A 24,871-nucleotide genomic window follows, 5' to 3' on the forward strand; every position below is an offset into this window, starting at 1 on the left:
CTCCTCTGCTGTTGCAGACGCTCAGGCTCACAGCTCCTCTCTTCTGGAGAGAATGTTCCATGCCAAGCTCCTGAGATGACAGTGGGGCACCCTTCTTTTCTTTCATCTTGAGTTGCAGCTAAACTTGGGCTCAACTTATCTGGGGAAAATGGTACCAGGTACCATCTGCCCAGAGCCCATTTCATAGACACTTGTGGCCGCAGCTCCCTATCCCCGGAGGCAGAAACACTCTGGGCAGTCCTGGCTGTGCTTCCTGGGCCTCTGTGGCCATTGAGCCATGCCCAAGCATCCTGAGTCTTCGTCCCTGAGCACTGATTAACCTTCCAAGAGATTGGCAGGACAGGAACCTTATGGGCATAAAGCTGCAAAAGCTACTGGCCGTCAAGGGCATGATAACAGTCTCTGCCTTCCCCGTGGTCATTACGGAATGTGTTCCCGACGGCAGGAGCTGTGTTCCCTTCGGTTCTGAATCCCTAGCACCTGGTGTAGTTCCTGCACCTTAATAGATGCTCATTACATATGAATGAATGAATTTCTCCCGACTTTATAGGTTCAGCCCTGCCCCAGTTCTCAGAGCAATAGGAATTTGAGGCAGGGAATTCTGGAGCAGCCTGGACACCTGCTCACTCCATCCCCCACCTGGGGGTTTGGTATTGACTCACCTTCCCTGTCTGACTGGCTCAGGTCACAGTCACCCAGGCCCGGGGACATGTGGGCTATGCCCCTGTGGCCCTGGCTGTTGATCTGACACAATTCAAGATGAATGTCATGTGGTGCACCAGAGGACTGGCACATCAATGGGTATTTCAGCAGGCCCTTTCCCCTCTCTGCTCTTTGCTTGCCTTTATTCTACCAGCTGCGGGAGTTCACAGGTGTGCAGGTGTGGCTGGAAGGAGGGGAAGGATATAGGAAACAAAAGGAGGGGGCTCTGTCCTAGTGTGCCATCCCTGTGTTCTCATAGCCTCTCATCACCTTTGATCTTCTCCTTACAGGCTCCCCCGGCCACTCTGGCTCCACGTCCATGAGCCCGTCGGCAGCCTTGTCCACAGGGAAGCCCATGGACAGCCACCCCAGCTACACTGACACCCCAGTGAGTGCCCCACGGACTCTGAGTGCAGTGGGGACCCCCCTCAATGCCCTGGGCTCTCCATATCGAGTCATCACTTCTGCCATGGGCCCACCCTCAGGAGCTCTTGCAGCCCCTCCAGGAATCAATTTGGTTGCCCCGCCTAGCTCTCAGGTAGGTGTCCGTCTGTCCTCTCCAACGTCTTTCCAGACATCCTAAATAGTTTCATCCTGGCACAGAGGCAGCACCCGGCAGGTGCTTAGTGCATGCTTGCAAAGGGATTGGGTTGTCTCTGCAGACTTCTCTCCTGCAGGGCCTTCATTGAGTGTGCCCTCAGGCAGAGCAGCCCCAGAGAACTGATGATGCCTCATGGTCCAGAAAACTGTGGCTGAAAGGGAGCCACCCCTGTGGTTTCAATGGTTCAGCCCTGGCTGTGATTTCAGTGTCTCTCAGGCCTGTTTGTCTTCCATGGGGTGGACCCCCTTGATTCTTCTCAATACTGGGTACTTTTCGAGTCAGTGAAGTGCCCAGTGCTCTATGACATGCTATAGGGCAGCAGTCCCCAACCTTTTTGGCACTAGGGACAGGTTTCGTGGAAGACAGTTTTTACACGGATCGGGGGGAGGGAGGGGTGGGGAACGGGGGGATGCTTCAGCGGTAATGCGAGCAGTAGGGAGTGGCAGATGAAGCTTTACTCACTCGCCCACCGCTCACCTCCTGCTGTGCGGCCAGGTTCCTAACAGGCAGTGGACTGGTACCAGTCTGGGGCCCCACTGGATGAGGACCCCTGCTATAGGGGATACCGAAATGATCAGGCTGTGGTCTTTGCTCTCCAGGAGCTTACGGTTGAGAGGGCAAATAGGCAGATGTGGCACACGGATAAATAGGCAAATAGGCAGACTGTGTTACCTACATGCTATCTCTGAGATAGAGGTAAAGATTATGGAGACTCGGGAGAAAAAAAACAACCCTCACTTTAATTCCTAGTGCCTTTTGCTACAAGAGAGGCAAGGATGTATATACATGGTAGATACTACATTGTTGCTCTGAGGAAGCTACAGGATGGCCAGATGCTGTGTACTTCCTTCTAGCAATGTCACACTGAGATTATGAACCTTCCCTTCTTGTAGTGGTCAGCTATTGCTGTAATGATGCTGCATGACAAACAATCCCCATATTGCCACGGTTTACAAAAACACACATTTTTTTCTTACTCACAAGTTTATGTGTTGGCTAGGAAGGCTCTGTTTCAGATGGTGGGTGAGCTGGGCTAGGCTGCAGCCTGGGTGCAGGTCAGCTCCTCATGTCCCAGACTAAAGAAGCGGCAGCTTCTTGGGACATGCTTTTCTCAAGGTATCTCCCAGGAATGCGAAAGTCTAAACCAAATCAGGAAAATACAGTGAAGTCTCTGCTCACATCATGTCCATTAATATCCCGTTGGCCTATGAAAATTGTGTGACCAACTCCAACATTGGTGGGACAGGGGAATAGTCTGTGCCTGTTTCATTGGGAGGAACTGCAAAGACACAATGCAAAGGGTATGAAGAATTAGGAGCAATGATCTTATCTACCAGACTCTCCTCTCTCCCTATTCTGGTATCTCACTATTGGGCCAGGGTCCCTCAAGACATCTAGCAGCAGAATTAGTAGGTCCTGTAGCCTCCTTTGAATTTGTAGTTCTAAGAAGAGGCAGGACTCCCACTGTGTTAGCATTTCTTACTGCTACAAAGAGAACTTCAGAGACTATCCCTAGAGTGCCTTCCAAGACATTTCATGTGCTCAGAGTCTGAAAGCAAAGCCATGTGGAGTCATAGAATTTTACAGCCGGTAAGGACTTCAGTAATTTTTTCATCTATGGATTAGAGAATCTGGAGAAGACCTTAGCGATCATCTAGTGTAGGGATTGCAGGAGCCAGGGGCCAGGCAGGTAACACAGGTAGGTAAATGAGCCTGGAGCGGTCTGTACAAAGCTGCCCTCATACCCTGAAGCCGTTCAAATTCAAAGACTTTAAGTACTCCATGGGCCAAGCAGAGTACTTCTGTGGGTCCCATTTGGCCAGCCCTTTGAACCCCAATTTGTAATCTAATGGCTCTCACCTGTAGGATCTTTTTCAGGGTACACATTTCTCCCTTATCCCATATTTTGGCCCTTGTGTGGGTTGTAAAACTCCCACAGAGGATTCTAACTGCCCCACCCCTGCCCAGCTGAGAACCACTAGTTCTAAGTCCTTCAGCCCACATAGACTCAGTGGGCTCAGGTGATGTGTCCAACCTCACACCACCAGTCACAGCAGAGCCAGGGTTACACCCCAGATCTCCACATCCCCACTCAATCTTTATGATGCTGCGTTTGCCCACTGCTGTCTTGTATTCTGACTTAACCAGTGACCCCAGGATCTTCCTGTTGGCTGCCAAGGATTAAAAGATGAATAATCGGTGCTCCCAAGGAGTCTTGTGGGGGATGTGCCACATCACGCAGATAAATTGCCACGTTGTACGTGCTGTCGAAGGTGTAGGGGCAGAACCGAAGGGAGCATAGGAAAGGGCCCTGTGAACTTCCGGTTGTGTGTTCCAGATGTCAACCACTCGGATGAGTGGGGACCAGACAGTGGTGGGGAGGGACATGGCTCTATGCCACCCTCACCCACTGTCATCGGCAGAGCGGCTGATGCCATACCCTTTAGAATGTGGGACTTGAAGAGATTGGTTTATTCATTTTCATTCATGTGAACAGATGCCAGGAAGGCAGGTCAAAGTCAATAGGTTAGAGACAGAAAGAGAAGTGGAAGTTCTGGGACAAAAGTGAAATTTTGCAAAGGACATTCTCATTCATTCAAATAACTATTTAGCAGGATCTACTCCATATCAGGCACTATTTGATACCGTCCTAGGTTCTGGGGCAAAGCACTAAATAAGCCTGTACTTTCATGGCAATTACACTGGAGCAGGCAAGACAGACAAAAACGAAATGAATACACCAGGTAGTTTCAAATGGCAATCATTGTATCAGGAAGAAATAAGACAGGGTGAGGTAATGACCAGTGTCAGGGCTTGTGGGTGGGGAAGGGGCAGGGCACCGGCCCTCCAAGCCTGCTTTTAGCCACCACGCTCCAGTCTAATTGAGCCAAACCTGGCCAATAAATTCAGCTTCACAGCCATGTGAGTGGCAGGGCCGCTATTCCTGGACCATATGTCTGTACAGAGGGATTGGGGTTGAAAGGTCAGCTGAAAGCTTTGGTCCTGGCCAACTGGGCTGTGTGCAGAGGCCAAGGCCAAGTTTGGCTTTGGGAGCTATATTAAGCTTGCCAGCACTGGTGAAGCTGAGCGGCGTTGGGGCTTGGGTTCTGGAGCCACACGGCAGTGACACTTTGCCCAATTAACTAGATAACACATGATATCTAGTGCTCTTAGTGTTAGCCACGGTGAGCTGGACTCTGGACACTCTGGATAGACGATTCCTATGCATCCTGCCTTTCTTGCCCAGGATTGAGGCTGAGTGGGACTTGTCCGGGAAACATGTGCCTTGTGTGACCTGGGTCTAGGGTAAGTGCAATTTGAGGGTGAAGGGAAGCGCTCAGTGTGGGGGCAGCGGGGCGGGGGGGGTGTCTCGTTCTGTGCTCTGTCTTCCCGTTGTTTGAGCTTCTTTTTTTTTTTAACTCTTGTTGGATTTTCAGTCTTGAGGAATAAAGAGAAATGAACTGATACTCTGGAGGCAGGAACTGGGTAAACTTTTGCAAACCACTTTAACTTATATTTATCTCAGTTCCCTTTCCTCTATTGTGGGGTAACACATTTTGCCCTGATTACCCTACAGGGATTTTTTATGAATATCAAAGGAGATGTGGATTTGAAAAATCACTGCTTAAGCACTTATGATACTCTATGGCAATAAGGTGGTGTTATTAATATTATTATTATACCTAGGTGCTATATCATACACCTAGGTGATATATATTATGCAACTGTGTGATCATTGGTTCAGGTGTGTGTACTTTGTTGTTGAAAGGTTCTAGAGAAGTTCATTTCAACAATCATTCATTGCACTAAGCACTGGAGATCTAAAAAATGTTTAAGACTCAGTCCCTTCCCTGGGGAGTATCTAAGTGGAGTGAACAATTTCCCAAAACACCAAATATATAATTGAGAAGATATTTATGCAGCTTTCAGACAGAATGATCTAGATCATGTTTTTCTGAGTGTGTGTGTGTGTCTGTGTGTGTGTTTAATGCTGCATTTTTTAAGTGTGATATCTGTTGGCTCGACCCCGAAGCAGGCCCTACCTTTGGAAGGCTCCCGCCTCTTTCTCCTCTCCTGACCCAGCTGCCTGACCTGGGTTCTGTCCCTGATAATTCCTGCCCAGGTAGTGCTTGATAACCAAATTATTATCCTTTAAGATGCTTGCATTTTTACAGAGAATACTTTGATAATAAGAATTGCAAATGTTAGAGCTAGAACAGACCTTAAAGATCATCTGTTTAATGATTTTTTAAAAAGCCATAAAGTCTTTCTTTCAAGTGAAAGTATGTTTGGAAGCCATTACATGTCAAATAAAAACAGGTCTGGTGAACTAGAGGTGGGAGATATGAAGCCTTCTTACTCAACCTTGCCACCCCCCGCCATACACACTCTCTGAGCTCAAAAACCACTGCTGTAGTCTGTGGATGAGGAAACAGCTTCTCTAAATGAAGTCACCCAGTCAAGATCACACAGCAAGGAAGTGGCAGGTCCAGGCTCTGTACTCTTTTAGACAAAGACCCTCACTCGGTTAAAGAAAGGCCACTCTAAGGAGACCACTCATTGGAAGAGGTGCGCCTGCCTGCAGCCTGCTTGTCTGGCCACGTATCTGCCTTGAGTGGAATAACTTGGGCTGAAAGCCGCTCAGAAATGTGGCTCCCAATGTTCTGTGATGGCTCCAGGGCATCTAGGATGCATTCAGTCCGTGGCTGAGAGGACTGCAAATGGAAGACAGGCCAGCCAAGTGTGTTCCTCTCAGGAGCAGCCGGCCGCCTGGTACATCCCAGCTCTAAAGTGCTCACTTCAGCAGAGCTGCTTCTAATGGAACAAGACAGCTGGGGCCGCAGCACTGGGGACCATGCAGCTAATGGGTTTGAGCTCCGGGGGCCACCTTCGATCTCATCTACCATTGCTCAGATCCCACGCAAACCCCAAGCCAGCAAAGAGGCTGATGGAGATGAGGGCATCAACCCACCTGTCCCAGCCACTGCCTCCTAATGCCAGCCCAACTCAGGAAGAGAGGGGGTGTCGGAGAGAGGCTTCCAGGAGAGAGTGGCCAGAAGCAAGTTGGTTCCTCTGGGTGCTCATTGCCAATGAGGTGGGGCAGGAAGCAGTCAGGGCAGGGGCGGTCTGGGAAGCTCCTGCCACACAAGACAGACAATGTGGGGAAGGAGGAATGATGACCTGAGATCCAAGAGCCCGGGGTTCCAGCTCCCACCTGTTAGATCTGGGAAGGCACCTAACATGGTACCTGGGCAGGGGCAATAGGCTTGGTGTCTCTCTCCTTCAGTCTTTCCCCATGCTGCTGCCTCATACTTTGAGGACCTTTTTTCTCTGCTGTAAACCTCATGGCTCCTCATTGCCTCTCAGATTAGATCCACTCTCCTTAGCCAGGCAATCAAGTACAGCCCACCTTCCAGCCTTGTCTCCCATCCATCCACCGGACACAAATACCTGGGCTTCCCTTCAGGCCTTTGTTGGTCAAAACTTTTTGTCCATCACTGGCCCATCCAAATCCTACCTGTTTTTTAACTTTTTTAACATCTTTATTGGAGTATAATTGCTTTACAATGGTGTGTTAGTTTCTGCTTTATAACAAAGTGAATCAGCTATACGTATACATATATCCCCATATCCCCTCCCTCTTGCCTCTCCCTCCCTCCCTCCCCATCCCACCCCGCTAGGTGGTCACAAAGCACCATGCTGATCTCCCTGTGCTCCCCGTTTTTTAAAGCTGTCAAGTCCCAGCTCAAATGCTCCTTCCTTCAGGACATCTTCCCTAATCTCACTTGCTTTCTTAAATTATCCCAACCAGCTTTTAATCTCAGGAATGGTCAGTTTCTTGAGTTAGTGCCTGTGTCTTCTTCCTTTTTGTATCCCAGGATTTCTGAATGAACTTAAGAATAAACCACTTTACAGCTGAATTTCCTCATCTGAAAAATAGGAAAACCTCATAGGGTTGTCGTAAGGATTAAAATAGCTAATTAGCGCTGAGCAAACTTTCCTTGGACGGTAGCACCTACAGTAGCAAGAACAATAATTACTGTTCTGTGATTGCTGTGGGCTGGAGGTGGTGGATCTGGTCCTGTTGGAGATGGGAGTGGGAGAGGAAGGTGGGTGAGGGCCTCCTGAGCCCGAGGTGACGGTGTCCTCCTCCTTATTCCCATGACCTTTCTTATCCATCTGAGGATTTGCAGACAAAGTCATGGTTAGCTAGAGGGCTCTTTTTTGGGGGGTCATCTCTTTCATGGGGTGGAACTAAGTGCTAATAACTATTTCCTTGAGGCACTCAGAATTCCTAGCCCATACTGGCCCTCAGGCCACTTTTGCATGTGGGGCTCTGGAATTAATTTTTTCCAAAGCTCCCAGGTGTACATCTGGGGTTGAGTACCACTGTATTACACCAAAACAAAACAAAATACTGAATATAAGACTTAGAAGTCTTGCCTTAGCCTTGTATAAAAAGGAGGGAGCAGGGGGAGGGGGGAGGAGAAAGAGGAAGAGGAGGGAGAATTCTCCCACCATGGACGTGTTTTCATGCCTCCTATGAATGAATTTTTAAAAATTCCTGGTGACTTTGATTTCAAAGCAAGGCCTTGAAAGCTGTCTTTTCTTTTTCGCATCCCTTGCAGCATTTAACCCAGAGCCTTTGCCCACCTCCTATGCTCAATAAATATTTGCTTAGTGAATTGAAAAGCTAGTAAATTTAGAAGGAACCTAACTCAGGCTCTGTTGTATTTTAGCTTTTATTGATCATTCCTTCTGTCCCAAAGGCCTTGAATAGAGAAGAAAATCCTACCCTTGGTTCAGTTTGGGAATTACAGTCACTTCAGTTAGGCAAAAGTCACATAGACCATGCAGAAGCCAGTGGACCTTCCCTTAAACCCCCAGATATTCACCAGGTGCCTCTACCGGGCACTTAACTCCCACTTACTCAGCACCACCTTTGTTTGAACTTACTTGGAAGTGTTCTTTGTTTGGGGGCACGTTCCGACTCCTCAGTGAGATTTTCATCATTTTTGAGGAATGACACACAGACCTCCGTTTCATATCTCCCTTCACAGTGCCTAGAACGTTGACCTGTACCCATGGGTACAGAAACACTGCTGATTGGATAACTGGCTTGTATTTATTTAACTTTTCTTTGAGGAATACAAGACACGTAGAGGCAGCTTCTCAGTCATGTCCCTAAGAGCACCGGGAGACAAGGAAGGGGTGGCGGTGAGGAGTTAATGTTAACTTGTGATAAGGGGTGGAGAAAGGGATACACACACGTTCGTTTATTCAGCCATTCAGTTCTACCAACTTCCTACCACATGCTGGGTTCACGTCAGGCACCCGGAAGACAAGGCAGATGGTCTCTGGCTCTAAAGATTTTATATTTTCATGGAAAGATATTTGTTCCTTAGAGACAAGTTCAAGAACATGATCCGGGACTTTTAACCTAATTTTTGGTGCTATTGCAATGATTTGGGCATTTGGCTTACCATCCTCGGTAGGCTTGTTGAGATGACCACTACACGTATCGTCTCTTCCACTTTACTGTGAACGTCTTAAGAGTGTGCATTTTATTTACCTTTGTATCCCAGAGCCTGGCACAGTGCCTGACGTGGTGAGTGCTTGTAAATGACTGTTGATTCACTAAACGGATGGATTTGCATATTTTCCTTGGTTCTCTCCTAGTCTAAGTCTTTTGCCTGAGGGCCATAGCTCCCCTTGGAGTACTGCTGAATAGGCAGGATGTAGTTAATAAAAAATTAAAAAATACACAGAGGACTTGTCCTAAGTATGCTGTTCAGCGTGGATTTCTAGCTCAAATAAAACATGAGTAAAATGAGTAAAAGCTGAGAGCTCTGATGTAGATGTGTTGTGATTTTCGGTTTAGGTTTTGGCATTTAGAAATGACTTCGTTCCTCTATGCTACTCTTTTTCTCCCTTAAATTCACATCCCTCATAGGCAATTTTAGATACTCTGTACTTGGAAACTACTTCTCGAAATAGAACCCACTTTTTTTCCCTCAAGGATGGCCTTATTGCTTTCTGCCTCAGGGATTGGGTTTACCCTGGCTCTGTGTTTTATTGTATTTTTTTCTCTTGCAGCTAAATGTGGTCAACAGTGTCAGCATTTCAGAGGACATCAAACCCTTACCAGGGCTTCCTGGCATTGGAAACATGAACTACCCATCCACTAGCCCTGGATCTCTGGTTAAACACATCTGTGCCATCTGTGGGGACAGATCCTCAGGTATGTACAGAAGCATACGCTCCTCCCAAGTGCCCCATGCAATGGGGATACCAGAGAAGACACCTCTTCCACTGCCCACTTGGCTCCTTTGTACCCAGCGAGAGAAAAAGGGTCTTTGAGGATGGTCCAGCTTGGGGCCCAGGCTGTAAATTTCTGTCACCACAGCCTTAATGAATTTAAAGCATAATTTCATGTGGTGAGATTAGATTTATAGAAAACATTTCAGGAGCCCTTCCCTGGAGTTACTGTGTTGCGTGTGTATCTGGGATAGAGAAGCTGTTGTAATGAGCAAGTATCTCAAGTTAGAGTCTCTTTAATTTAAAAAAAAATATTTTTTTATAATTCTAAACATAATATCCCAACATAGGAAATGTGGGAGAACTAGAAAAGTACCAGTGAAAACAAAGAGCTATCTATAGTGTTCCTAACAAAATAAACCCTTTGATATTTTAGTGAATTTCCTTCTACAACATTCTAGGTTTTTAACATGTTTCCATAGGTGGAAATAAGTGTGTTTTCACTGATTTTATCTTCTTTGATCCTTTTCCATTTTTGCCCAGATTTTTTCCTTTCTGACTTGTTTCCCTACCTCTCCATCATTCCTGCCTCCCCACTCCCCATCTCAACAATTTTGATGACATTTGAATCTCTGATTTGATGAATGAGGAAGATTCTTTTCTATAGTTGTCTATGACGACTGACAATATTTTCTCATCTTTTTAGTGTCACCAAAGTCCCTGCAAAATGTGACTCCACTGAAAGTTCCAGGTGCCTGGAACTTAGCTACACAGCTGATGTTTGCTTGTTCTCAAAAAGTTGTTTCCAAATCATGCAGACTTGACCATTGCCATAGCAACCTAATTCCAGCCACGCTGATAGAGAGTTTTTTCTGCTATGGTTTAATTGAAAGTTGGGCAGTTCTTTCGTATATGGAAGAACCACGGGAATGACAAATTGGTCCCATGTTTCTTAAAGACAAATACTTCAGAGCTGAGAGCATTAGGTTTTTTGAGCCCAAGATAAAAGCCTGTATTTATTATGAGTTCAGGAAATTAGTATAGTCAACTGATTAGGCACAGACTAACTTCATCAAGCAGGCTATCTCTAGCCACCATTGCATCTTAGAGTGGCTTCCTCTGAAATGTAAGCTCCTGGGATGCACATATTTACACTGGCTAGTTCTCAGGGACTTCAAGTTCACTTCGATATCAGCCTAAATACAACCAAATTAGAACGTCATGTCAGGTCTATAACTAAACAGTATCACATGTCATACTCAAGAATCAGACATAAATATGTTGTGAATGATCTGTTTCATTGTATTTTTCAAGTCCCACAATTCCAGTCCATTGAGCATAGCTGCATGGTGTGTAGTATTGGGAAGACTTCTACTTAGAAAGAGTATGGTGATTGATTCTTGATGCCTATGTGGGCATGGGTATGGTGGCTCTCCTGACCAAATTAGCCATCTCTGGCTGGAGTCCTGGAAAACTGGATGCGTGGAACAGGTAATAAGGGCAATGAAACATGTAACAGATTATTCTGGATCAAGCAAAACTACCTTCCATCAGATCTTTATGTCACATCTCAAGATTATATGTCATATTATGCCATAAAGATCATAGCCAGTTTACTCCTCCAATAGGCAGTAGTATATAAAAAAATTTATAACTCAGGTTCTTGTTCATAGTTTATGATAGAGGATAATACTTTTAAGTGAGATTCCTAAGTCCTTGGGCTTCAATTATGGGGAAATATGTGTGAAGCTGAGGTTCTTTTCCTGCTAGATAACACGTAACAAGCATAAATAGTTTTATTTCTTATGTATACTGATGTCTTAAATGAAGGCAGAACATTTTGCTTAACTAAACATAAGAGTTGCCCTATTCAATAAATGTAAGCAAAATCTTAGGTCAGGACTTTTCTAATAATGCTCTCTGGAATTGGTGACTCCAGAGAGTCGCTTCCAGAGGGTAGACACGAGGAAGGGCATATTTACTCTGCCTTGGTTTGGTTCCTGTCATCAAGCCTGCATTCCCTGCTTTGCTTTCTGTCCCATTGCCTAGGTGATGCGCCAGTTTCCTAGGCGAGAGCCAAGGGGTTCTTTTGCATGAAAGACCCAAATAAACACAAGAATAACTTATGGAATGTCCTTTTCTTGTGACCAGGAAAGCACTACGGTGTGTACAGTTGTGAAGGCTGCAAAGGGTTCTTCAAGAGAACCATAAGGAAAGACCTCATCTACACGTGTCGAGATAATAAAGACTGCCTCATTGACAAGCGTCAGCGCAACCGCTGCCAGTACTGTCGCTATCAGAAGTGCCTTGTCATGGGCATGAAGAGGGAAGGTGAGGTTCCCCACTACCCCTCCCTCCACTCGGGGGAGAGCAGTTTGCATATAAATGATGGAAACAAGTGCAGGACATAGGAAAGAGTCCTGCTAGGCTGGACTATGTGGAAGAAGTTTGAAGCGGAGGGGGGAATGACTTTGGGTACCATGATTTCTCGAGTATTTCAGTTGAATGCTTCCTGCCCTGGTAAGTGTGTACCCCCGAGCAAAGATAGCAAGAGCATCTTCCTCCTCCATGTTCACCTATCCTCTCCTGGACCTCAGATGATGGTCCAAACTGGACCCTCTCCCTTGCCCTTCCAATAGCCAGACAGCATCAGAACTGAGGTCTCGGGATCGCTCTGTGCTGCCCTGTAATGGGACATCAGTCTGACCTTCTGGGCAGAGCTGACTTCTCCCCTCTAATCCTCACTCTGGGGAAGCTTGCTGGTTTGATGAATCTCTCTGGGCTTTTATAAGCTTGGTCTGCTACAAATCCTCTGAGATTGGTGTATTCCAAAGTCTTTGGGGATTATTGGCATTACCAATCATCAGACTTTGCCTTCTCATTCAGAGAGATCGTCATCATGCGTTTTTAAATGTTACATCTTTCAAACTTACAGTGTGGGTTAGCTGGGTTGCTGTAGAAGAAAAAAATCTGAAAGTGCTTTGTGTTTATGTACAGATCAAAAAGTCTTTCTGTTAAGTAATACAAATAACCTGAATTGGGCAGTTAATTAGCTGGTGAACTCAAGCAAGTACAGGGTGTAGTAAATGGTGAATCTTAATAGATTTCAGAGTAAGGAGGTCCTGCCTCTCTCTCTAGGAAATGGGAACAAGGCGTTTAGTCACTCCCAGGTGGCTTCTTATTCTTGAAGAACTTCTTTTCTGTGAGGAGGGGGGAGGCTGACTGAAAGGACCAATGAAGAAAAAGTTTGAGCCCCTTCTAAGAGAGAATGCTACCAAGAAGGAAAAAAAATGATATTCCTAGCATGTTTGAGATGGAGGTGGCCCTTGAGAATAACTTAATAACCCTAACCATTCTACAGCCAAGGAAACAGGCTTGGACTGATGGAGTGAGTTTTCCAAGGTCCCCAGGTAGGTGATGAACAGAGACTAGGACCGCTTACTCCCAGATCAGAATCTCAAATGGACAGACCCCCAAATCTGTCCTCCTAACCTGTTCATCACACGGTCCTCCCCATTTTAGGAAATAGCCATTTTTCAGTTGCTCAGACCAAAAGCCATTGGACACCTCTTTTTCTTTCATACACCACATTCAATGGGTGAGGAAATCTTCTCTCTTTCTCAAAAGATGTTCAGAATCTTTCCATGTCTCACTATTTTTACTGTTATCACCAAGCCACCACTCTTTTTAGTAATAATACAAATAGCCTCCTGAGAAGTTTCTCTGCTTCCGTCTTCATCTTCCTTCGGTCTCTCCTTATCAAAGCAACCTGAGTAAGGCTTTGAACAAGTGGGTCAGGTGAAGCCTTTCCTTCACCAAAACCCTCTGATGCCTTCCCTTCTTACTCAGAAAAGAAAGGCAAAATTCTGGTCATGACTTCAAGGTCATACATAGTCTGGCTGCCCCATGTCTCTCTGCTCCAGCCTTCCTAGTGTCTTTGCTGGGCCATCAGGGGTCCTCCCACTTTAGGGCCTTTGCACTTACTGTTCTGTCTGCTTGGACTGCCCTCTTCCCAGGTACCTGCATGACTCACTTCTCCTCCTTCGTACCTTTACCTGATTGTCAACTTCTTGATAAAGCTTTGCCTGACTACACTGTCTCAGATTGCCCCAAACACCCTCATACTTCCCAGTCTCTTTCCCACAGCACTTACCACTATCTAACGTACTTTAAACTTTTGTCTGCTGTCTGTCTCCAAGAACGCAGGGATATTTTTCCTGCCTTTTGTTCCCCCAAGGCTATATCACCAGTGACTAGCACATAGTAGACATTTAAGAAAAAACTGTTGAGAGAATGGATGAGTGATTTAAACTAAATATCGGAATCATAAGTTTTAGTAATGCAGGAGCTTCTAAAAAGGATTCATTCACTCAGTCATTCATTCATCAAGTATGACTTGAGTGACTACTTCGTGCTTGTGTCATACTTGCTGTAGAGGGGTCAACAATTTTCTAGACTGGAGCATGTGATGTGAAAAATCAGCTGGTGGAGACTGTCTCCTCTTCCCTGGGATAGAATTGATACTCTTTGTAGCTTCCACCACTGTGATAGTCAAAACATAAAATTAATGCCCCCAAAGTGTGTCTCTCATCAGCATAGAGCATGATTGCTGCAGATTGCAAATCACCTATACTCGATTCTCCTGCCTCACAGTCTAATTCTGATTCTCAAAACTCAACCTGAGGGCTTCCCTGGTGGCGCAGTGGTTGAGAGTCCACCTGCCGATGCAGGGGACACGGGTTCATGCCCCAGTCCGGGAGGATCCCACATGCCGTGCAGCGGCTGCGCCCGTGAGTCGTGGCCACTGAGCCTGCGCGTCCGGAGCGTGCACTCCGCAACGGCAGAGGCCACGAGAGTGAGGGGCCGCGTACCGCAAAAAAACAAAACAAAACAAAACAAACCACTCAACCTGAATATTTCTGGCTCAGTTAGGGTCAGAGTGGTTCACAGAGCAAATGATGGGAAGCGTGGTTCTTTATTTTAAGTCAAACAGGGACATGTGGATTGTAAGAGCATGGGCAGTGCTTCTTTTAAACCTAGTATTATTTATGATTCTTTCATAGCAAGTAGGGTCCGGTTTTGGTTCCTGCATTAAAAAAAACAAATAATGTGGAGCAACAGGAATGATGAAAAGCTGAGGAATAAAGATTAGGAAGGGGAAAGGGGCTCTCTGAGAAATTGCTAAAGGAATTGATACTATTCGCCCTGACAAAGAGAAGGCAAAAAGCGAATCAGTTCTTCATCTCACTATATCGAGGGTCACTTTTAAAAAGTTACTGGACAGCCTTTCATTCGCCACTATCATTTCTGGCCTTCATTTACAGAATTTGGGGCTCAGTTCAGGCACTTTCTTGAGGACAAGACTAATAAAATCCTGGAACAGATAACTGAGTGATACTATGGAATTTACATTCCTAGAGAGTTGGACAGACAGAGAGAGATGAAATTGGGGTGGGCTCAGAATTCACCTGCCTAAAACCAGGGTACATAATGGTGAAGCTGGAGTGGACATAAAGCTGGAGTGTCTGATGTAACACAGTCATTTCCTGAAAGAAGAAGCAGAGGTTCTGAGAGGCTAGGGGTCTTGCCTAAGCTTACATGGCAAGCTAATGGCAGAGTGGGTGTAGCACTGGGACCCTCTGACTTCCAGGCCACCAAACGATCCTCAGGGGTTCTGGGAGAGTCTATTTCCATAATTTTGGATCATATAATGTGGTTTGGGTAGTAAGAGAATGGATTATTTTTGAGGCAATTTGTGGTCGGCACTTGACATTCCTTGGGTCTATTAATCCAACCAGCCCAGAGCCTTGGAGTCAGGGGTAAGCTCAGGAGGCAGCCAGCCTGGGTCTACATGCTGGCTTCACCACTTCCTAGCTCTGTGACCTCAGGCAGGTTACCTAACTTCTCTGTGGTTCATAGCACTTCAGAGGGTTCTTGTGGGCGTTAATTATGAAAAGTGTTGAGCATAATTCTGACACAGAGAAAGGGCTCCATACATTTTGACTATTTTAATACATCACAATAAATGTATGTTGGACTAATGGAAAATCCTGTTTTAGGTCCCACTGGCCCCTCAATGTACCCTGATGTACTGAGTAGCAGTAGCTCAAAATGCGCCATAGAAGATTTGCTTCAACAACAGATACGTGACTCCTCATTGACGACAGTAAGATTTATGTCACAAAAAGGAGAACTGAATAGCAAAGGATCACTCAGTGAATTGCAAAATTGGAATTAGAATCTAATTCCCTGAAGTCAAGATTATTTTCTTTGGAGCGTGAAGGTTATTTTCCTCTACAAATCTGTAGAAGAAATCAATTGAGGGCCACAAGAGGAATTTGGTTTGCTTTCCCCCATCTTTTCAAATCAAGACAAATAGATGCCCGTTAACCTACCTTTAAAAAAAATTAATACAAGAAGCATTCAACTTTAACCAGCAAATCCAACTGATGATAAAAACACATATGAGAGTTTCTGTATGTTGTCGGTGAATGAAGGCTAACCAAATGGACAGAAAGAAAGGATGAGGGGAAAAGAGAAACAGGGAGAGGGAGGAAGAGGCCAAGAGCAGGGATAGAGACAGGACCAGAGCAGAGCCCGAGAGTGTAAAGAGAGGCCAAGGGGAGGGGAAATGCTACTTTTCAAAAAACTTTAAAATAATTGTTTCGTTTAATCTTCATCAAACAATCTCAGGTAAGTACTATAATCCCCACTGTACATATAAGGAAACCGAGGCTTTGTAAGCTGAGTACCATGTCCGACGTTACTATCTAGGAAGCGGTCGGGCCCATTTTGAAAAAGATTTCTTTGACTCCAAGGTACATGATTTTTGCTCTTCTCGTATTTTGTCCTCTCTGCTCTTTTTCTCGTCCATTTCTTCTTTTTCTTACTCTCCTGCTTTAATCTCTCTTTCCTTTCTTCCTTTACTCCTTCCTTCCTACCCTCCCTCCCTCTCAACCCCTGAATATCATTCTCATCTTGAGGTTTCTTGGTGTGTCTCTATTAGAGACAGTGATGTATCAGCCAGATTTGTGCTGTCAGACCCTTCTCTGACCTACTTTGAGAGATCAATAATATCACTTGCGTGACAAACTAGATGTCCAGCATCCAGTCCCAGTTCATTCCGCAGCCTTGTGGCTCAGAGAGTAGGAGGAGCCTTGGAAAGTGGACAAAGGGGAGGAAAGGAGAGGAGATGAGACGTAGAAGTTGCTCGTGGAATAGCTGTCACTGAGGTCCCTCTGGGCCACTCCTTAGAGGAAAATTTTCTCGATTCTTGGGATTTAGAAAATGTGTGCCAATACTGAATTCTGCTTATCGCTACTGGGAATAAGAAGATGGAAACTGAAGCTTTCGAGAGGATGGAAACTAACGCCATAGAGAAACTAACCCTCTTCCCAGTGAAGAGCACAGAATTGGGAAAGGAGTCTGCCTGACATTCTAATGTATAGACCCAGAGGGTTCTTTGATGAAAACCCTAAACTTGGGGAATCTGAGAAAATTCTAGCCTCCACCTTTGCCTGTGTACCCTTCCCCACCCCCCAAATCAGCTGCTGATTCTGAAATGTCATCTAGGTGACATTATTCCACCCTTTCTCTTACTAAATACCCACACGGCTCCCTGAAGATCTTCCCTGACAAGTCAGATCAGGTGATGCTGTGTTCAGGCCGGTGCACTAGGGGCAGACCTAATGGGACGCGAATGCCAAGAGTGATGCGCAGGATCTGACAGAGGGAATTTTTAGAGTAATGTGCTCGTTACTTAACTACTGCATGCTCCCGGTTTATTAGAGGTAGCAGGTGGAGGAAGGATAGGGGAGACAGCATGCAAGGAGACAGTGGCTCATTAAAAGAAAGGGCAGAATTGGAGGTTATTAAAGCTTAAAAGGCACATTTAGAGTGGCCACCATAATGAACTGGAAAGACTGTGGACTGAAAAAACCCATAGTTTGGCACAGGCATAAGAAAACAGCTCAGCTCTGCTTTCTTGGTTTCATCTGTTAACATGACAGCATCTCTGATTCATTGCCACCATGATGCCCATTTTACAGAGGAGGAAAATGAGGCTTAGGGATGTAATTAACCTTCCCACAGTTGTCCTGGGCATATGGTAACGTCTGCACGTCCTTGTCCCTGCCAGCTGTGCAAGAAGAAAGGCAGAGAAGCCGGGAGCGGGCTGAGAGTGAGGCAGAATGTGCCAGTGGTGGCCATGAAGATATGCCCGTGGAGAGGATTCTGGAGGCTGAACTTGCTGTTGAACCAAAGACAGAATCCTACGGTGACATGAACATGGAGAATTCGGTAGGTGGTCTTAGATCTCCATCCATATCCTATTTCTTGGAGGGGGCTGGAGATGGGGCAGGAGTATGTTTGAGTCCTAGAACCTGTCCGTTCAGAGTACTTTGTTCCTTTTTTAGACAAATGACCCTGTCACCAACATATGCCATGCTGCTGACAAGCAGCTCTTTACTCTCGTTGAATGGGCCAAGCGTATTCCCCACTTCTCTGACCTCACCTTGGAGGACCAGGTCATTCTGCTCCGGGCAGGTAAGGGATACCAGGGCTCCTTTCTTCTTGGGTTGCCATTTTGAAATTACCCTTGGGATCCTAAAACAAGTGACCTGATGGAGCCGTAACCCATCCAACCTGTGCACATTGCTGAGACAGGATAACCCTATCCGAGGTTGTTCTTTTTTATATTATTGGTAAGCTCTGAAATTTGGATGGCCCGCCCCCAAAACTTTCATTTCCAAATGAAACACTGTTAATGGAGGAGTAAGACTCTTTTTCTTTTTTTAAATATTTAAATTTTCTCTTTTATACTTAATGAAATTTTTATAAGTTCCTACATGCATTTTATTATCAGAGAAAAATAACTTTTAAACACACACATAATTAAAAAAACAAGGCAGGTTTACAAGAAGGTGAGAATTTTCTATTTAATGAGATTTTTCTGTCCATTGGTTCTCTTAAACTGCTTCCTAGAATCCTTTTAGTGACCAAGAAAGGCTCTTTTTCCATGCAAATTTTATGCAGCCTTTATAATTTGCATTTAATCTTCAAAGACAGTTAAACAATTGTTATTCAAGACAATCTGAAGCTGTGCCTCATTAACTATTATGAAATTGGAAAATAGATATTCCCATTTCACAGGTGAAATAGGGGAAGCCAAAGATTTTTGCTCAGGCTTTTACTAGAAAGATTCCAGGGTCCCTTCCTATTTTAAGATTCTACATGCTATCATCTCTCTAGCCTCCCATTTCTGGGACACTGTGCAGTTGACACAGGCCAAATCTCCTCTTTGTCATGGAGCCAGCAGGGACATTTCATGAAGATTCGCTGAGCCTGGGGAGCCAGTCCACTTATTTCATCCCTATTAGATAATGAGCGATCCCTGAGTGTCGATGGAAAGCTACATGCCGTGCTGGGTGCTACTAAACAACGCCTAAGAAGTAAAACCAGCTTGTCATGTCCTGGGGGCAGACACTGCAGGGTATACTCGCTTTATCTACCATGGCAGCTAACACAGTGACCGTTACCGTTAAGTGTTCAATCCATATTTGTTGATGGACTGGAGGGAAAAAAGAGTCCTTGCCCTCAAGCTGCCATTCTGCGCTGCATTGGAGAGACTGTGGGGGAGGAGCAGACCCACGAGTCAGGGGACCCCAGTCTTACCCTTTGTTCCCTCACTAATTAGTGGTGTCGTCTGGAACTAGTTTTTGACCTCCCTGGATTTCTGGTTCTGCTTTTATTCCAAAGGATAACAGTACATGCCTTGGGTGATTATCAATGAAGCAAGGGTGTGGTCAGGTTTCCCTCAAGGCCTCCTTCTTATTCTTGCAGGGTGGAATGAATTGCTGATCGCCTCCTTTTCCCACCGCTCCGTTTCTGTGCAGGATGGCATCCTTCTGGCCACGGGTTTACACGTCCACCGGAGCAGTGCCCACAGTGCTGGGGTTGGCTCCATCTTTGACAGGTGGCTCTATTCTACTTCCGGCGCTTGTATGTGTGTGTGTGTACACATGTGTGCATGTGTGTGTGTGTACCTGTGGGTAGTGCTGGGATGTAGGATGGACAGCCCAATCAGCTGTACTGGCTGGAAGCAGAGACCGTTCAGCACATGAAAACATAAACCTGGGGAATGAGAAAGGGATTAAAAGAAACGGTTATCCAAGGAGATGGGGTCAATCAGAGGCCAACAGAGTTGCTGGCAGATGAAAGACCCTATTATCCCTAAAGGTTTCCAGGGAAGAGACTGTATTGTTGACATTACCTAGTAAGGTGGGAGTGGGGAGTTTGAACTGCTTATCCAAGGGGGCCTGGATGGGAATGAGGGTTTAGGATCTGACTTTAGGAATCTGGGAAAGATGAGCTGAGGTTTTTGCTGGTCTCTGCATCAGGCTCTCTGGGGGAATTCTGCTATAAGAGCAACAGCCTGAGTCTGGGGTTCTGTGCCTTAAATGGTTCTAAAGGAAAATTAAGCCAGGTGATTTAAAGAGATGAGAGATGAATGGGCGGGTGAAAGGACGGAGAACTGGGAAAGGAAGAGTAAGATTGAAAATAGCCTCTCTGTCCAATGCCAGGGCCCTGTGGTCCCTTCCGAACCCCACCATAAATGGTCTTCCAGGGCCGTGCGCATATCCATCTAAGATGTCCCTACTCCTTCCCTGCCTTTTCCCACAATATGTTCCACATGGAGACTATCATGGTCTTCAGTTGACTCAGCCCTCTTGATGGTGTCTAGAAATTTCTGCCCTGTCACGGAACGCCGTCCTTTGCGGTGTTCTTCCAGACATGCGATGCCCTCTCCCTGCTTTGCCCGTTGCATTTCTGCCAATTCCCAAATCCTCTAGGCTGCCTTTCCAGCTCCCTCTCTGTGTTCACTGCCTCATCCTCGGTGTTCCCTGGGACTTTGATCATGCCAGTTATTGGCTTTGTGTTGCTGCTATGTATTGCTTCTGTGTCTGTTTCTTTAATGAAACTGTGAGCTCTTTGAGATCAGGGACTGTATCTTATTCATCTCTGTGCCCCTAGTACCTGGCGCATCTACTGGAAAATGGGGTGGGTACACAATAAATATTGGTTGCATTCATTTTATCAGCCCTTGGCCTGGTATTCATGATTTTCTCATCACCTGCCATTGTTTCCTGTGAGCAGAGTTCTGACTGAGCTGGTCTCCAAAATGAAAGACATGCAGATGGATAAGTCGGAGCTGGGGTGCCTACGAGCCATTGTGCTCTTTAACCCAGGTGAGTGCGTCGTGCTTAGCTCTCCTCCATGGTCGGCCCCCAGTGCTCTGATGTTCTCTAGTCTTCTAGCTCAGCAGAGACAGATAAGGGAGGGCCAGGAGACCTATCCTGGGGAGGACAAGGAGTCAACTCTTCATGGCCTCTGCTCCTCGAGCCATCTTGAAAAGGGTCTCAAATGGACGTGGAGTGTGCATGTTTGGGGGCAAGTGGGGAGGACGAGAGATGCCAGAGGGCTAGGGTAGTAGCAAAGAAGGCGGTAAAAAGTGGTCGGGTTCTACATATATTTTTAGACAGAGCCAATGGGATTTGCTGATAGGGTGTGAAAGAAAGAGAGGTATTAAATATAATTCTTAGAATTTTTCATTTTGTTTTCTTGAACACTTGGGAAAACAGAGGTTTCATTTACTGAAATGGCGGTTCAAAGGGTGGGTGGCTAGGAATCAGGACTTTGGACGTGAGAATCTGAGATGGATAGTAAACGTCCAAGAGTGGCTCTCCCGGAAGCAATTGTTTATGTGAGTCTGGAGTTCAGAGAAGAGGCAGGACCGGAGATGTACATTTGAGAGCTATCAGCCTAGACCTGGCGTGCAAGGCTCTGAGACCGAGAGAAAAGTAGAGGCATTGCAGAGCAGAGGGCTGAGGGCTAAGCCCTGGGGCATGGTGATATTTAGAGGTTGCAGAGAAAAGGACGAGCCAGCAAAGAAGCCTGAGAGGGGGCAGTGAGTGAGACAGGGAAGAGCCAAAGAGTAGTGTCCTGGGGGGCCCAGGGAGGAAAAGCATTTCAAGAAGGAGGAAGTGATCAGCTTCTTCAGATGCTGCTGTGGGTCAAGAAAGATGAGTATTCAGAATTGCATAGTAATTGACGCACATGCTTCGTCTCCTGAATTAGGTGGTCTGTTAATTGACACAGGATGTGGGTCTGTCCGGTTTTTGTACCCCATCTCTTTATTCAGTCCATGCTTAGCACACAGTAAGCACTCAATAAATGTGTGAAGGTAGTATTCCTAGAATGGCCCGGATAAAAGAAAACTCTCCTCCTTGCAGTCAGCCGTGCGTACCTTTGCTCCAAGAGTTTATTGGGTAGATTGGGCACAGGAAGGAGGTGTGAGGGCACAAAGGGCTGGCTTTGTGTATTTCACAGTGTCCCCCATCCAGCGTGTCTCTCGTAACTCTGCAGGACGTGGCCTGTGTGAATGGGGACAGACTCTGTAGAAGGGTGTCCCGCAGAGGTGTGTAAGGAGAGGTTGAATCAACTGTCTTTTTCAGATGCCAAGGGTCTGTCCAACCCCTCTGAGGTGGAGACTCTGCGAGAGAAGGTTTATGCCACCCTCGAGGCCTACACCAAGCAGAAGTACCCGGAACAACCAGGCAGGTGAGGGAGTCCTGGAAGAATGGTAACAACTGCAGCAACTCTTCTGATCTGCCATTAATGAATGGCGACATGCAGCAGGCACTGTCTAGATTTTTTCACAACCGTCTCAAAGCTACTCAGACACTGGCTCCGTGAAACCGGAGGTCTCGCCCGTCTTGTTCACCCACTGTTCACCACTTTGGCATCAGAGCCTAACAATTAGTATTCATCTTTAAATGTTGAATGAACACCCCAGTGAACGAACGATGGTGGGAATCCTTAGCTCCAATTTCTAAAGAGGCCCCAAGGCTCAGAAAGGAAACTTGCCCAGGGTCACAGAGCCGGGCAAGGGCAGGTTGGGAAGGGCAGGTGGGGCAGGTTGGGAACCCAAGTTTGTCTGATTTCGAAGAGCTTGTGCTTTTCAGTGTGACTGCATTGCTTTCTGCTTTGCCCTCATGGAAGCCCCCCTGCAGAAAAAGGTACAGGCTTTGGTAGCCAGGAGAGGTGACCGCTAGCCCCGAGGGTGCCGTCTGTAGCCTCTGGCAAGGTCCTGGGTCTGGGCTTCTTGTCTGAAAAGGAAGATATCGGTCAGAGGATCTCTGAGGCCATCTACCCGTATTCCTGAGTGGTTAAAAAAATTCTTTTCCCAAATGTTTCCCCCAGGTACAGCTGAATAAAATTTTCCTCCTCCACTAACTCTAGTTAAAAAGAGAGAATATGATCCTCAAACCTCACAGAAAATGGAAAATGAAACTTGAAAGAAACTTCTTTAAAGGCATGAGTTTGTGTTTAGGATTAATTACCTATGCTCCCAATTCTCACTGATGACTTTTATTCCTCTGTGGAGTCTCATTTCCATTAGCCCATTTTTCCTGGATCATAAGCCACTATCTCTCAGTTGTCTGGAAGAGGCTGAGCTCATTTCTTATCACAGGCAATGAGTGCATCTGTGTGAGTGGGGTCCAGCCAGTTGATACAATAAATGTGCAGGCCTTGTGTCTTATGGAGACTAAGCTGCGACAACAGACTTCCCAAATGTCAATGGTTGAACACAAGTTTATTTCTTCCTCACAAATCAGTCCTGGATGGGTAATCAGTCTAGTGTGGTGACTTTCTTCCACACCATCGCTCGGGGACCCAGGCTCCTTCCTTCCTGGGGTTCCACCATGTCGCCGAGTCTCATTGTGTTTTTTTTTTTTTTTTTTTTTTTTTGGTACACGGGCCTCTCACTGCTGTGGCCTCTCCCGTTGCGGAGCACAGGCTCCGGACGCGCAGGCTCAGCGGCCATGGCTCACGGGCCCAGCCGCTCCGCGGCATGTGGGATCTTCCCGGACTGGGGCACAAACCCCTGCATTGGCAGGCGGACTCTCAACCACTGTGTCACCAGGGAAGCCCTCTCATTGTGTTTTGTATGCTGATGGTGGAAGGGAAAGAGGAGAGGGAGCACAGAGGTGAGGCTATATGGACAACACATTGATCTGGACAGGGTACCCCCTCCCTTTACTCACTTCCATTGGCTAAAACTTGGTCACATGGACCAGCTAGCCAAGAAGGAGACTGGAGAATGTGTGCAGCTGGATGCCAAGGAAGAAGGGAAGAATGGATTTTGATAGGCACCTGGCAGTCTCTCCTACATCTGAAGTGGGTGAGGTGGAAAGAGCCCTACCCAACCAGCAGGGCCTGGCTGCCAGCATCAGCTCAGCTTCTGGCCAGTGAGAGCTGACTGAAAGCCCTGTGCTGGATGACATCCACTGAATCTCCCAGCTGTAAGGCAGCATTACTCGTGTGTGTGTGTGTGTGTGTGTGTGTGTGTGTGTGTGTGTGTGTCTGTGTGCACATATCGTGTACAGGGCATTAGGACTAGGAAGGCTCACATTCATCCTTTTCCTGGACTTGGCTCTAGGTAGTGCTGTTTACCTCTTTAAAAAACAAGACTCCTAGGGCTTCCCTGGTGGTGCAGTGGTTGAGAGTCCGCCTGCCGATGCAGGGGACACGGGTTCGTGCCCCGGCCCGGGAAGATCCCGCATGCCGCGGAGCGGCTGGGCCCGTGAGCCATGGCCGCTGAGCCTGCGCGTCCGGAGCCTGTGCTCCGCAACGGGAGAGGCCGCAATAGTGAGAGGCCTGCGTACCCCCCAAAAAAAAAACAAAACCAGAACTCTTTTCTATCTTATTATAAAAACCAAGCATGCTTTGGTAGGAAATAAGGAAAGTGTTTTTAAATAAATAGGGTAATATAAACTGCCTGTAAATTTGGGAGGTATATTTCTTTCCAGCAGCTTTGTGTATCAATGTATGTATACAGAGAAATGTATATTTACAGATCTGAAATCATATGGTTTGCCGTATTATTTTGCTCCATTAGCTATTTTAGACATTTTATCAGATATTGAAAAGTACAAAATTCTTATTTTCAATGAGTCTGTAATATTTCACAGGATGGGTGTATCCTAATGTATCTAGTCATCGTTCTGTGGTTGACATTTAGATTGTTTCTAATGAATAACACTTTAAAAACTTTGGAACTTGCCTGTTTTCCCAGGAAGGGGACAGCCAGGGGCCTGGGCGGCCCCCAGGCACTAGGCAGAGATGCCAACACTTGTTGCCTGGCCCAGGGCAGGGCCTGGGCGTTCAGGGAGGGAGTGCAGGGACTAGGTCCCCGCATGTCCCTTGGGTGCATCCGGTACAGCCTGGACAGTGGGTGACCACCCAGAT

The 24,871-nt window shown here is 46.4% G+C and overlaps 1 protein-coding gene across 3 annotated transcripts in view; it reads left to right on the forward strand.

Moving 5' to 3' along the window:
* The window catches only part of RXRG (retinoid X receptor gamma), a 44,407-nt gene that overhangs the window by 15,591 nt on the left and 3,945 nt on the right, over positions 1-24,871 (forward strand). For 2 of the 3 annotated variants that reach the window (XM_073804885.1, XM_073804887.1), the window contains 8 exons: positions 993-1,240; positions 9,401-9,545; positions 11,714-11,893; positions 17,700-17,860; positions 17,977-18,106; positions 19,403-19,535; positions 20,717-20,808; positions 22,075-22,180. In XM_073804885.1, the coding sequence (XP_073660986.1) occupies positions 993-1,240; positions 9,401-9,545; positions 11,714-11,893; positions 17,700-17,860; positions 17,977-18,106; positions 19,403-19,535; positions 20,717-20,808; positions 22,075-22,180 (1,195 nt within the window). Of the gene's footprint in view, positions 1-992; positions 1,241-4,396; positions 4,610-9,400; positions 9,546-11,713; positions 11,894-17,699; positions 17,861-17,976; positions 18,107-19,402; positions 19,536-20,716; positions 20,809-22,074; positions 22,181-24,871 lie in introns of those variants that run through there. The other variant, XM_004312825.2, reaches the window with a different exon arrangement.

The sequence above is a fragment of the Tursiops truncatus genome, chromosome 1 (genome assembly GCF_011762595.2).
Source record: "Tursiops truncatus isolate mTurTru1 chromosome 1, mTurTru1.mat.Y, whole genome shotgun sequence".
Lineage (NCBI taxonomy): Eukaryota > Metazoa > Chordata > Mammalia > Artiodactyla > Delphinidae > Tursiops > Tursiops truncatus.